Genomic DNA, 13,591 nt, shown 5'->3' with positions numbered 1-13,591 from the left:
TTAAGGAAAAGTTTCTTGAAAAAAAAAAAGATATGCCACTGAAGTTCTGAGACACCACTTTGTTCTTCAAAGAGTTTTCAAAAAAATGAGGAATTTAGTTCATGTGACCATGACAAAGACATTGAGTTGTACGTGGATGGAAAAGTTTGTCTTGACTTCTAGTTTTATAAAGTATAAACTTTAATATGTTAAAACGATATTTTCAAGTAGACTGGTTATAATCAGCCATTCACATTAACTTAAGATGAATACCAGGGTCAGAGTCTACAAAAACTTTGTTTCCTTTTTTTGTGAATAATGTTTGTATTGTAAGCTGCATGATGCTGTATCTATGAATAATCATTTCTTTCATATTATATTTTATATTATCTTTTGGAAGCTGTAAAAAATTACTTCACATTATTTTGATTTGAACATGTTTTTGGGTTGTGTGTTATGTGTTACGGGTCAGAGTACCCAATACCAGCAAAAATCAATGACAAAAGATTTAAAGAAGTTTTAATATTTTATTAAAACTAAATAAACTAATGACAATAACAATAAGCTATTCTTAATACACAAATAAACCTATCTGAAAGCATGAAGTGTCCTGTGTGAAAGTCCAATGTGAATCCGTCGACTGGAGAGTGAATGGAGATAAATCGGCTCAAAGTTCAGTGAAAGTGTCCGATGAAATCCCACAGTAATTACGATGCAAGTTCCAGTATAAAATATGAGTGTCGGTTCAGTGGTAAATAGGTTCCAAAAAAAATATTCTCCTTCAAAAGTCCCAAAACAAAAAACAGTCTCCTATCCGTTCATACTCCAGCGTCTGTCTCAACTAACGGTCTCGAGATACATATGCTCTCGCGATATGGTGACGTCATAAGCTGACCTTCTTATACACAACATATTATGGAATCCCAGGAGGGCCAAACGAAAAAAAAAAAAAAAACATTAAAAAAAATAATTTGAAAAAAAAATAATAAAAAGAAATTTGCTAGATCGCGCGTAATCCCGCGAGATCGCGCGTAATCCCGCATGGTCACGCGAAATCCCGAGAGATCAATCGTGTTTCATTTTCAAGATGAAATTAAAAAAACACGAAATCTTGCGAGAAAGTGCGAGAAAGAAAAAAGCATGGCGAATGAGGCAGGGAGGGGCTGTTCAGAATGCCGACATTGCACCGAACATGAAGAGGAGGATGTCATTTGTAAAGGGAAAACAGCCCAACAGCCTGGGATATTGGCTCCATGCTAGGCCAATGCTACAATGAGAAGGAATTTTTTGGAGCTAGAATATTTTAAAAAAACACTCTTTAGTACCACCAGCATTCTAGAAGTCGGATACTGGCTGCGGAGCACTTGTTCCTGTTTGGGGGATTCGCCAGGTTACGCGTCGATGTAGCCGATCGCATTTTAAGTTCAAAATATATAAAATTAGGCACATTTGATTGATGTGACAACTTGCTACTTACATTTTTGTGGCTTTTCACTACACAGATGAATGACTGTCATAAACGAGTGTAGAATTTTTATTGTGAAAATCGGGGACACATGTGGTAACTAAGGCAAAGGGTAGTACATAGTAATGAAAATGGTTTTCTGTAGTCGATCTTGGCTTTAACGAAGTAGAGCACATGGTGTATATTTGCTATTCGAACAATCGAGGACTATGTTTTTTGGCCAAATCATTGCTAGAGACCTTGTTTTTTTTTCATTTTGTAGAGCTTTGCATGCGCTACACTGCAGGTTTTTTTTTTTGTATTTTTTATTTTTTTCGTTAGGGCTCGCGCATTGTTCTGTATCAAATAGTTCAACATCCAATATGCAGATGTGAAAATAAAATGTAAAATACACCAAAATTAGCAGAGATACACCCATAGTTACTACTGAACTTGAATAGGAAGGAGTAAACTGGCAATCAAAAATGATTGGACAATTTTATTTAAGTTGTGCTGTTTTTATTATTTACTTAATTGTTGAAAATGGAAGTAAACTCATTAGTTATAGTTCTCACTTGTGTACATAGTGAAATTTTCAAATATCATGGGCCCGAATACCTTTGCTAATTAATTTTTTTATAAATACCATTTTAACTGCATTGCATAATAAAGAATTGGTGGTGATTATGCTCTTAAGCATTATGTAATATAGCATCAAAAGTGAGGGAAAATAAATTTTGGTCACTCTCACCTTAATGGCCATTAAAGTCATGCTACTCGTGGCTCTCAAACCTACTGAAAGGGTTCTTGGTCTGAATTGTACCTAGACTTGCACCAGTTTGACTGCCTTCTATGTGCGTTCTATACTTTTTAAATATTGGCATTTATTGAGGGATTTAACCCCCAAAGGCATGAAGTCAAATGGCAGTGACCTTTTATACATTATACTATTATGATAGACAGTTCAAGGTTGTATCATTACGTAAAATTGTATCAGATTTGGCAAAAAAAAAAAAAAAAAAAAAAAAAAAAAAAAAAAAAAAAAAAATGTGCACTGCCAATAGTAACATTATAAAGAAAAAACAGTGACATATGAGTTTGAAAATCCAATAATAATCCTTAAGCACAGATCAAATTGGGAACCCAGCTTGATTGTTTTTTTTTTCCTGAAATTTATGCATTTTTATTTGAATGTTCATATTTCTCTTGCTGGCATATTTTAACTGTGAATTTAAACTGACATGGGTCTGCTAGTAACATATTCCTAACGGACATATACCTGCAATGCTATCGACTTTCTGTTAAGCATACTGTATTTTGCATCAGTATTGACAGTTACCTACTTTGTGCATTTTTATTCTTTTTTTTTTTTGTAGTTTTGATAGCTATGCTGGGATAGAGACTTTGAATTATATGTATAGTCAAGTTTATTGAGCATCACCATGCACATAAAGAGATAACACCATCAAGGGAAAACCAATTTACCTTTTAGTCTTACAGAACTTGTGGTTTCATAAAAATGGGTTGTGTAGCCTGTTGCGCATTGTATTAATGTATCAAAAAGAGGAAAATAACCTCTTTTGTGATTCTTTATTTTCTTTTTTCCTGTACAGCAATTTAGAATTTGCAGGTTGGTGCAGAAACATTAATATTACATTTTACACATATATAGATGACTGTAGTGCAGATCTTTCTAGCATGAAGTGTCTCCTTAGTTGAATATAACACTCCTCTGCAGTGGATATTTCTAATGTCAAGTGGTTAGTGGCAGTGAAGTTAGTTGCTTCATTATAGAAGTCCTGTGGAACACGAGCAGATTGTTCATAGTTCAGTGTTTTTTCTCGTGCAACTTCTGCCAAATCTCTATCACTGACAGTGAATCCACACTGGTGACCGCCTGCAAATATATATTGCATAAAATATGTAGGTTGATATACCTTAAGCCAGTTGTTCCATTTAGTCACATAGCCAATGCCACAAGAACATGGTGATGTGTTAAATTGACTACATGTTCATATTTAAAGTAAAAGATTGATTATTACAAAAATGTTTTAAGTTTTAAATATTTCAATCTTTTATATGCTAAACATGTAACTGAAATTGCCAAATTTACCATATAAATGTGGAAATGCATAAATGTCATTTGGAGCAGCACCAATGGGTAACCACACCTGCCTTTGGTGTCTTATTTTGTGGTTGTTCCACCACAGTTGAAATGCACCTATATCATGTTGTATCAGAGGCAAGTAAACAAATACCATGCACCACTTGTCAATGCAACTGTGTCTGTCATACCAACCATCTCTGTGCAAACCCTGAAAAGTATAATACTTGTGAATTTATCAGTTATTCTATGATATTACATAACTAGAAACTAATTTGACAAATAAACCATGATATTTACTATTATTATTTATTTATTTATTTATTTATTTTGTAAATCACTGTTAAGGTACTATTATCATCATATAAGGAAACATTTCTTAATCATAATAAGTATGCCCTACCTATTTTTTTAATTTGTGCACATTTTGGAAGAAATACTGTTTGGGAGTTTCTGAACTAAATAGTCTTTAAATAGTCTTTAATAATATAAACCATTTTATCCATGAGTAATGGAAATGCCTTTTCTTACTTATAATAACCAGTTTATCATCAAAAATATATTTTGTCGTAAACATGTTGTTAGTGGGATGTTTAAGAAACTCTCCATTATCCTAATGAATCCTAGAATATATGGGAGTTAAATGACTGGGAAAAGCAGAAACTACCAAAAAGAAATCAACTTACCATTAATTCTTCCTGCCAACGGATTAAAACTCTCTTTAGGAAAGTTGACCAGGAACACTCTATTTTCTGAAATAAATGCATGACATCAGAATAGTGCGTGATCGAACTACAGGCTTTAATAGACATCCTTGTGACAAATGGGTAAATATAATAAGAAATTTACATACCTGGTTCAGTGGTGAAGGCCCCATGATGTCACTATTGGAGAAAGCATGCTGATCACTGCTATTTCTTCTTAGGAACATTTGGCATTCAATTAAGTCTACATTCTCTGTCCCTGGGTCACTTCTAGTTCTATTAGGGTAGACTATTAAAAAACGGTAACTATTAGCACAGATGTTTAAGAAGACCACAGTGTTGAAATATACCCCAAACTAGTATGTTACAATGGCAAAATCAGAAATGGATAATACTAGTAAACTCTTTTAAACCCGGTAGTGTGTTGTTGGATAAGGGATAGAGTTTTTCAAATTGGCTTTTACTTAAAACAGTACATTATATACATGTATCTGCACAGTGTCTGCAGTCATTCAATTTTGGTGGATCAACGTAGAAGCAATGCCGTTTGCCTGCTGGGTTGGTTTTGTGGTGCCATGTGTGAGTATGTGGACAGTTCTCAGTAGGGTAAAATCAATTATATAAACTCAGGATTTTGGAATTAATAATATCAGAAATATGGAAAAGCATTGAAAATGTTGAAAGCAAGATTATTCTGTAGTGGTTACCACTTTAACTAAGGATTAAATGATTCTTACCTTTTAAAGTCTTCACAGTGTCAAAGAAATATTTAGCCACTACTTTAGAATCCTTATTTGTAGTGTTGGCATGTAACCACAAAATCTTGCGTGAAAAGGTATCAATGCATCCATGTATGTAAATATGGAAGAACTGCAACTTGTCATTACCATCCAAAGACCAAATCCAATTTGGTCCCTGAAAAGAAATAGTTGATATTATCACATGAAAACAAAATTAAATGTCATTTTGAAGGAATATACATGTGAACAATCTGACTGATACATTCCTCAAATGAACAAATCAAACAACTTTTACTGATAAGTGGCTCCATCATACTGTAGCACACTGAATATTTTGGTATTTTTACAAACTAATAATATCTGCTGAAGTCTACCTGGACACCTGAAGTAAGTAACTCTAACACAAGTGAACAATAACTAACTACTGCACTACCTGTGCAGCTCTTTATTATAGTACCAGTTATGCAAATGACCCAATGCTACAAGTCCAATAAATATGATTGGCTAGTTTACCACTGCATAACCACTGCAATGCAACACTCTACCATAATTGTTTGAGATGTTATCACATAGCCATTATGTAAGTTCTACAATACAATTATCTTTCTATAATCTTAAGTTAGTTGAAACTGACAGTATGATGACTTGGCAAATTTTTGTGACCAGAAAAGGGTTTAAGACTAAATAGTTTTCCACATATTGTGTTATCGCTGAAAGTGCATAGCTTAAATGATCAAGACAGATAGGTCTCTGTGTCTATACATAAAAATAATATTTACCTGTGATTTAAAAACTCTTCAATTTAAAGCACTTCGTATCCTTAGTTTCTGACCTTCAGCATCAATTTCACGCAATATCTCTTGCACATCAATTCTTAGGATAGAGTAACAGAATAATATAATTTAATAGAAGTGCAACAAATATAGATTATTACTTTCATTTTTTAATTAACTGCTTAATTGCAAAAATTAATCCTTTACTTTACTAACCTTTTTACTTTCTTGTGATATTTCTGGCGACACTGATCATATATTCGCCTTACACCTGCCAGTCCCCCACAAACAACGACTTCTTGTTGAATAATATCCTACATAAAAAGTTATGATTCACACATTAAAATGACCATTTATTATGTATATAACCTTACTAAATTATGATTGGAAATATAAATCACTGTAAGATGTCAATATTTTTATTTTATTTGTACAAGGGGGATAATTAAGTTTTGGATTGTAACAGACTTTCTATCAGACATATCTATATACTAGTACTGTACTGGTTGGTTAGTGTATTTATGCCATCTCCTCTATTCTAAGACTTGAGTGATCAAAATACTACAGATATTATTTCAACATACAGATTGATTCAAAGTTCAGGTAGGCAGCATCAAAATTATCGCTTACCCTTAGTTCTTGGACAGGGACATGTTCATGTCGCTTGATTTCAAGAACATTTAACCTTCTCTTGAGGGTTCTTTCACTGAAAGTGAAAAACAAAATAATTAATAATAATTAGATTCTTTCTGAACTTATTACCCCCTTTAAGATATTCAGTGAGCTGACAACTTTAAAGTTCACCCTTCATGCAATAGGATTTTGCAGATTTTTATGGAAATCTATATGAAAATGATAACACGGGCCAAGACTTTTCTGGGGATTCATGCCATTTAAAATCACCACTTGTAATTTTCAACAAAAATGCCAGGAGTCCAAGCCATCATTAAAAAAAAAACCTATCCAGTGATGTCAGCAGCTGTCCAATTAATAGTTAAGTTTGTCACCAAGAAAAAGACTTGACGTGGGCGATAAGCAATGAGCTTCACTAACAATAAGAATTAAACATGACATTGATTGACACAAAGATTTCTCTACAAAAAAGCAATTATAAATAAGCATTTGTTGCCACAAAGAATTATACACAAAAATATTTACCTTCAGGTAATACCAAAGTCCTTTAAGTATTCTAATATCAAAGCATTGCTTTTATTACGTTCCACTAGATTGTTGAGGAAAACCTTTAAATCTGAAATTCAAAAATAAAATGAATTTTTTACATGAAGCAATGAGAGACTATAGACTTATAAGAGATACAATTAAACACACAAACACACATTATAAGGCAATTTCATTTAGTATGCTCTTTTGTTTATTACAAAATGGATGTTAATTTTTTCCTGAGATTTCTCCTCGAGTGCCAATTACATATAAATAACAGTCTTTTACAGTGATATTTCATAATTTGTAGCCCAAAGAAAAGCTTTGATAATAACACTGGAGATGTGTGCCTCAACATAAAAGGTGAATTATACAGGCTAAATCCACCTAATTCAATTTTATGATTTATATTTTATATTTTCTTAAATCAACTTCTGTTTCATGCTCTCACAAAATAACTATTATTTGAATTGACAAATTGAAGACCAAGAATTAAAAATATTTCAATTAATATCATATATGAAACTATTTCAATTCTTATTGTATTTTAACACAAATAACTTGGTAGATCCATGTTGAAAAAAGTCAAACACTGAATTTGCTCACCAAATTTGAAGTTGTGATCCATGGGCAAGTGCCCACAGTTGACACAATGTCTGATGGTACTAATTTTTCGGTATCCTGGACATTGACATTGCCTTTTGTTACAAGCACCGACGACACTCTACAAACGTAAATTACAAATGAAAAGCATTACTTTCAACCTTCCTATCCTTAACGGGAACTGTACACGTGTGGTTTAATAATTGTCTCGAGGAAGTCTAATAAAAATACTGTAAATTTATGAACATGTATGTAAAATAAGTTAAATGCCTAATGAAGACGTTTGCATAACCAGTCAGTGTCACTGTGTCAGGAAAGCGACATATTTATTTAACCGGTGTCGCTATCTTCTTATATTGCCCCTAGTACATTCTAATACTAGTAATAGTAAAGAAATAAGACTCAAGAGGACACTGATCGCCCTTGATACACTAATAAATACTATACGTCACACTATCATCTGCATAAAGAATAAAGAGAAAACAACTTACGTGCAATATATTATCACATCCGCATGATTTACAAATGGGAATGTGAGCCTGTTGTTCATAGTCCGTGCAATGTTGGCATTTTAAACACATCGTGGCTTCTTCCGCCATGTTTCTATTCTCGCAATTTCTCGTGAGATATCGTGATTTTTTTTCTCTTTTTCTTGATTTTCTCTTGAAATAAAATTTGCTCGGTATCGCGGGATTTCACGTGGCCAAGCAGGATTACGCGCGATCTCGCAAGATTTCGCGCGATCTTGCAATTTTCTTTTTTCATTTAAAGTTTAAAAAATTTTTTTTTTCAATTTTATTTTTTATTTTTTAATTTCACTTGGCCCTCCTGGGATTCCATAACATATGGAAATATTTTAAGAAAGCAGTTATTTTGTTAACATGTTTCGGTGGCTTAGTGGCTAGATTAGTTAAGAAATTCAACTAAAGGTCGTCCCAGATTTTGGGACAACTGGTCCAGTTAAGTTTTCCAAGAAGAGTTCTGTGTTCATGACCATTTGTTAATGCAATACATTCATGTTTATCATTTAGGATTTGTCTGTATCTTGATCGAGGTATTGGATTCCATGGCTATTGCATGCTTTTTATAAAAGAGGATTTGTTAACTTGCTGTTTTTACTGCAAATAGAAATATTAATCAAAAACGATTTAGTTTATTTTTTGCAACAACTCATTTCAAACTGTCACTGTTTTGCTTAAAGTGTTGTATCATTTTACAAAAGGCTGAAAACACAATTTCAATGAAAAATTCCCCTTTAAAATAGGACCAGATGAGTCTTTAAATGTCTTCACTAGACTAAAACGATTCTCCCAGAAGCCTCATCTGGAGGCTCTGAAAGGACTAAAATTCATAGCTAGAGCCCCTTTAAAGAATCTTTTGAGTCCTTTAAAAGACTCAATCGTCTTGAGTCCCTTGATTCCAGTTGAGTCTCCAAGGGACTCTAGCTAGCTGGAGTCTCTTTAACATTAAAGGACTCGGAGAAATCCTCAAAGGGACTTGATTTAGGACCCGCTGCTGGAGTCGCTAAAAGACTCAGTATGAGTCCTTTTTTGCTGTCAGTGGGTTTCATATAGGATCCAGGCATAAGTTAAACATGGAAGGATGGATTAAGCCTAAGTTTTAAACACCCTACATGTTGTAGACCAGTGTATAATTCGACAACCCCAACATAAAAAATAAGATAAAATTAGTTATACATCTTCATCTTTCTCTCCACCCTCCCTTCCGCCTTAACCATTAAAAGGCAAGTGAACGGTCAGGCTCTACAGAGCTTTACAAGAACTCAAATATGTACATACCTGTAAGTACATTGTTTCATTTTTCATTTTTCATCTCGGTCTGGATTAGTTTTTACTTATTTTGATTGTAAGTTATACCAACACTAAGATATATATCTTACTTTCCTCATTTCCATATTAAAACCATCTTGTAAACTATGCACACATTTGAACAGTCGGACAAATCAGCCTGTGCTACATTTTACAATGATTAATGTACAACACAAGCATCATGATATCTTTACTGTCACTGTGCTGTTGTACAGATATGTACACATGCACATGTATATATAGTGTATTCTGGCAAATGTATTTACCTCTGAATATCTCTAAAGTAACATCTCTCTCGGCCCTCTGTAAGTCCAATTGTACACCTTGTTCTATAAAGTAAATGAAGGATGCGCATTTATGAGCCATGTTTCATATATCAAAACTTATGTACATACTTAAATAAATCTTTACAGTGTGACCTCCAAGTTTCAAACAAGTTACGAGTCGAAAAGCTCTTCGTAATTCGAGAGGCTCTCCAACAAAACTGTATTATTGCACCCATGCTGTATTTGGAAAAAAGGCAAAGACTGACAAAATACACACAACAATATTTATATGTTTGAAAGTCCGTAACCTGAATATCGTGCAACTTCCGGCCAGTTAAATATAATGATGTAAGATCTACTATATGTACATTATGGAAAGCAGGCATTATTCACGCTTAATTTATCTGTGAACATACAAACATACATAGATATATAAATACCGTTATTGTAGTGATATTCATAGCATATCTTCACGGCAGCAATGTAAAAAAACCTTTACTGATAAATGGCATTATTAACATGATATAGCTTTGGAAGATATTTACATCAGCTTAAATGGAAAATTGTTTTACATGCAACTGATATTTACAAAGCACTGTGTCATGATAAACATTGAGATATTTTCAAAATTAGCTACTGTACAATATATAGGTAGTATATACACATGGAAAAACTACACAGCATGGGCCACGCTTATGACCGGTGAAGACAACCTATTCTAGCTATATATATCTTAATGTGCATCATCCTCATCTTTTGAAGATTGTTTACTCCCATTGTAAAAAAGGCACCCCTACCGAAATTATGTACATTGCTACAAGGGTACCCATAGTTTTAATTTTTCTATTACATAAAAACAAAGCAGTCGGTATTTGTCAGTATATATGTCAGTTGGGAATATGAGTAACAGAACATTGAGGTACCTAGCGTAACCATTGAAATACTCCAACACCAACGTTTTTAATATGCGGCTCCTATGTGAGAGGGGATATATTTTGTTTATCTAGGGGTTGCTATAGATAGGAGTTTTGACCCGTCAAATTGCCAGAAGGTTGGGTTGTCCGTTGAGAACCTATGAGAGGGTTAAAAACATCATAACCAAACAGGCACATGGGCAAGATTGCCTGGGTAAAGGAAACCAAACATAGAGAAGAGCGAATAGATAATGCTAACACGTAGAAAACGTTTCATGACATTAAGGAAGTTGACAGCACATTTTACAAGAACAGGACAAAGCGTGTTTCTGAGCTAACCATGAATAGACTTCTGCACACCAGCCGTTATTTTGGCAGGGTTTCTATTTGGAGATCAGTGATCACTGGCAGGAATCGTCTCCGTCGAGTCAGATAGTATACCGGAACTCTGGTATGGACATCAGCCAATAGCTGGACAATGGTACTGTTCTCAGGTGAAAGCGAGGGTTTTGAGAACAGCTGGTAACAAGTATCGTCCCAATTTTCTGCCTCTGGTCAACAGAAGGCACCTGCATATGCTATAGCATGGAGTGTATTGGCTACTAAGGTGTAGTCGGGCTGGCAGTGGTCAACGAAAAAATGTGCTTGGAAAAAACAGACATCTCAGGTCGGCTGTTCAAGGATGTAGTGACCATCGAATAAGATCATGATTAAGTGTCTCCTTTTTATGTTTCCTCTTGGTTCACTTGCAAATTCTTGATTTATCCAGTTTTGCTGTCTCGAATCATCTTGTTCCTAACATAAAGGAATGTTTAATGCCCTTAAAAAGGTTTTATTACAGGGGGCAATGAAAAATGAAATCACAGGTAGTGCGCTTTATACTTATTGACTAAATTAAAATAGGACACAGAACTAATGCATTCTCACCTTTATAAAATCCAAAACCCGTTTGTAGACTGCATGCGTGTGACAGAAGGAAAGCTGACGAGGAAGAATTTTTTCAGTAGTTTTGGTTGTGCTTTGGATTCGTGTAGATAACTACCTATCATTATACCGGTTGGCCAAAAGGTTGGATTATTTAGTGTCTCTGCTAAGGAAATGTTGGGTTGGAGAATCACCACGTCAGATGAAAGAAATCTGAAAATAAATCTTCGCAGACACACTCGAAAGTGGTCTGGAAGTACTACCCCGCAGAGTTCTTAGAGGTTGTCCATCGTGACATGTCTATTTGTGTTGGTGTTGGGTCATCTGAAGTAAATTATAATAATAATTATAATTATATATTTATTTCGAGTCTAAAATCCATAAAATGTTCAATAGACTGTACAACATAAAATACAAAGATAAAAATGATTAAGATATCTATACGTATATATATATATATATATATATATATATATATATATATATATATAAATATATATATATATATAATATAAATCAGAGCTAAACTAAATTGTAATAAAAAGTAATTTAAAAAAAATTAAAAAAAATTCAAGTTTTCTTTCATGTATAATTTAAAAAAAATCACAAATAAAATGTCTTAAAATGTGAGATTTCAATTCCTTTTTAAAAGATTCTTGTAATTCTATTTGTCTAATAAAATTGTTAACTTATTCCATTCTACCGGTGCAGCTACACAAGATGATATGTCACCATATGTTTTTAACTTTGACTTGGGAACTTTCAGTACAAGTTTGTCACCAGACTCCTCAGGGATCTTTGAGGACTATAAAGTTTGACCAGATCAATTATATATGGTGGAGCTAGGTTATAAAAAGCAGCACGTGTAAGAACTAAAACCTTAAATAAAATTCTGGCCCTAACTGGTAACCAGTGTAACTACTTTAAAATTGGAGTGATATGGCATTCCCTAGGGTGTAACATTTAAAACCGTGCTGATATATTCTGGATGCGTTGTAATCTTTTAATCTTATCATCTGGACATCCATATAATACAGAATTGCAATGGTCCAACCTGGAAGTTACCAATATAACAGTAGCAGCAGATGATTAATTCAGATATTTCCTTATGGTGCCAATATACCGAATGTTGAATAAACAAGACCTTGTAATGTTGGAGATCTGTTTGTCCATTGAAAGTGTAGAATCAAAGTATATTCCTAAACTTTTTACATGGGGGGGGGGGGGGGGGGGGGGGGGTTAATGCCATACTAGCTCCAATTTTAAGCTGCAGGTTGTGAGCAAGGCCCTTTTTATGGGGTTGAGTAATGACTAAAAATTCTGTTTTTCCATCATTTATCTTCAATTTATTTGAAATGAGCCAACCTCTGAGATCTGATCTGCTGTCAGCAATGGTGTTCACAGACAATGCTGGATCATGGATGTTGCATAGGATCATAAAAGATCTGTGGCCTTATCTCTAACTCCTACATTCTGCTCTAGAAATGTCAATGAAATATTATGGTCTACTGTGTCAAAGGCAGCAGAAAAAATCTAACAGTACCAATAACATAGCAGAATGTTTGTCAACGCCACCTAATAAATCATCTTTAATTCTCAAAATTGCAGATTCAGTGCTATGATTGAATTTGTAGGCTGATTGCATTTCCTCAACAATATTGTTTGCTTCTAAATGCTTAAATAGTCTAACTGATATAACCCTCTCTACTACCTTAGATAAAAATGACAAATTGGAAACAGGACGATAGTTTACCAAAAGATCTGTGTCAAGTTTGTCCTTTTTGAGTAGTGGGCGAATTATTGCAGATTTAAACCTTTTTTGGAAAAACACCCACAGTGAAACATTTGTTGATAAATCCCAGCAAAAGCGGCCCTTAGATATCAACAAGACAGTCCAGGTAAGTGTTAGCAGTATTATAATGGTAAAACACAACAATGTAATATCTGTGGTCACACCTTTGAACCTCTGAAATGGGGTTTAAGCGATGAAGTGGTCCATCTTAGGTCGACAGGCCCAAAGTGCTATTGATCAAAGATTGTTCAAAATCATAATTACTTAGGTTTTTCTGAACTTCATTTGTCTCCTTGCTCTGGGTGGTCCCTTTCTGGATGGCCTTCTTATTACCTGCCTTAATTTTTCTCGCTCCTAA

At 34.0% G+C, this 13,591-nt stretch overlaps 2 protein-coding genes across 2 annotated transcripts in view; both read right to left on the bottom strand.

Annotated features, from left to right (window-relative positions):
* Positions 1-2,517: 2,517 nt before the first annotated feature.
* On the bottom strand, positions 2,518-4,728 carry LOC106175112 (uncharacterized). The gene is made up of 4 exons (XM_013556951.3): positions 4,381-4,728; positions 4,214-4,279; positions 3,537-3,738; positions 2,518-3,320 (listed from the first exon to the last, which is right to left on the bottom strand). The coding sequence occupies exons 1-4, from the start codon at positions 4,456-4,458 to the stop codon at positions 3,082-3,084; spliced, it is 585 nt and encodes a 194-aa protein (XP_013412405.1). The 5' UTR covers positions 4,459-4,728; the 3' UTR covers positions 2,518-3,081.
* Positions 4,729-4,974: 246 nt separating this feature from the next.
* The window catches only part of LOC106158688 (uncharacterized), a 65,230-nt gene continuing 56,613 nt past the window's right edge, over positions 4,975-13,591 (bottom strand). The window contains exons 4-12 of the mRNA XM_087017422.1: positions 13,498-13,587; positions 11,445-11,765; positions 8,000-11,312; positions 7,512-7,629; positions 6,903-6,993; positions 6,375-6,450; positions 5,961-6,058; positions 5,751-5,844; positions 4,975-5,146 (exon numbers count right to left, since the gene is read on the bottom strand). Of these exons, the coding sequence (XP_086873548.1) occupies positions 13,498-13,587 (90 nt within the window). The 3' untranslated portion in view covers positions 4,975-5,146; positions 5,751-5,844; positions 5,961-6,058; ... (3 more) ...; positions 8,000-11,312; positions 11,445-11,765. The remainder of the gene's footprint in view (positions 5,147-5,750; positions 5,845-5,960; positions 6,059-6,374; positions 6,451-6,902; positions 6,994-7,511; positions 7,630-7,999; positions 11,313-11,444; positions 11,766-13,497; positions 13,588-13,591) is intronic.

This window comes from Lingula anatina, chromosome 7, assembly GCF_051362555.1.
Source record: "Lingula anatina isolate TDL-2025a chromosome 7, LinAna3.0, whole genome shotgun sequence".
NCBI classification, from domain to species: Eukaryota; Metazoa; Brachiopoda; class Lingulata; order Lingulida; family Lingulidae; genus Lingula; species Lingula anatina.
The sequence above is the reverse complement of the archived record's forward strand: the minus strand, read 5'-3'. Positions and strand labels throughout refer to the sequence as shown.

Bases quoted from the DNA above. Each gene is read 5' to 3' on its own strand.
- LOC106175112 (XM_013556951.3), bottom strand. From the start codon at position 4,458: ATGTTCCTAAGAAGAAATAGCAGTGATCAGCATGCTTTCTCCAATAGT. The intron at 4,280-4,380 runs GTATGTAAATTT...CATTTATTTCAG, and splicing joins GGCCTTCACCACTGAACCAG to AAAATAGAGTGTTCCTGGTC. The intron at 3,321-3,536 runs GTAAATTTGGCA...ATATATTTGCAG, and splicing joins TGCATTTCCACATTTATATG to GCGGTCACCAGTGTGGATTC.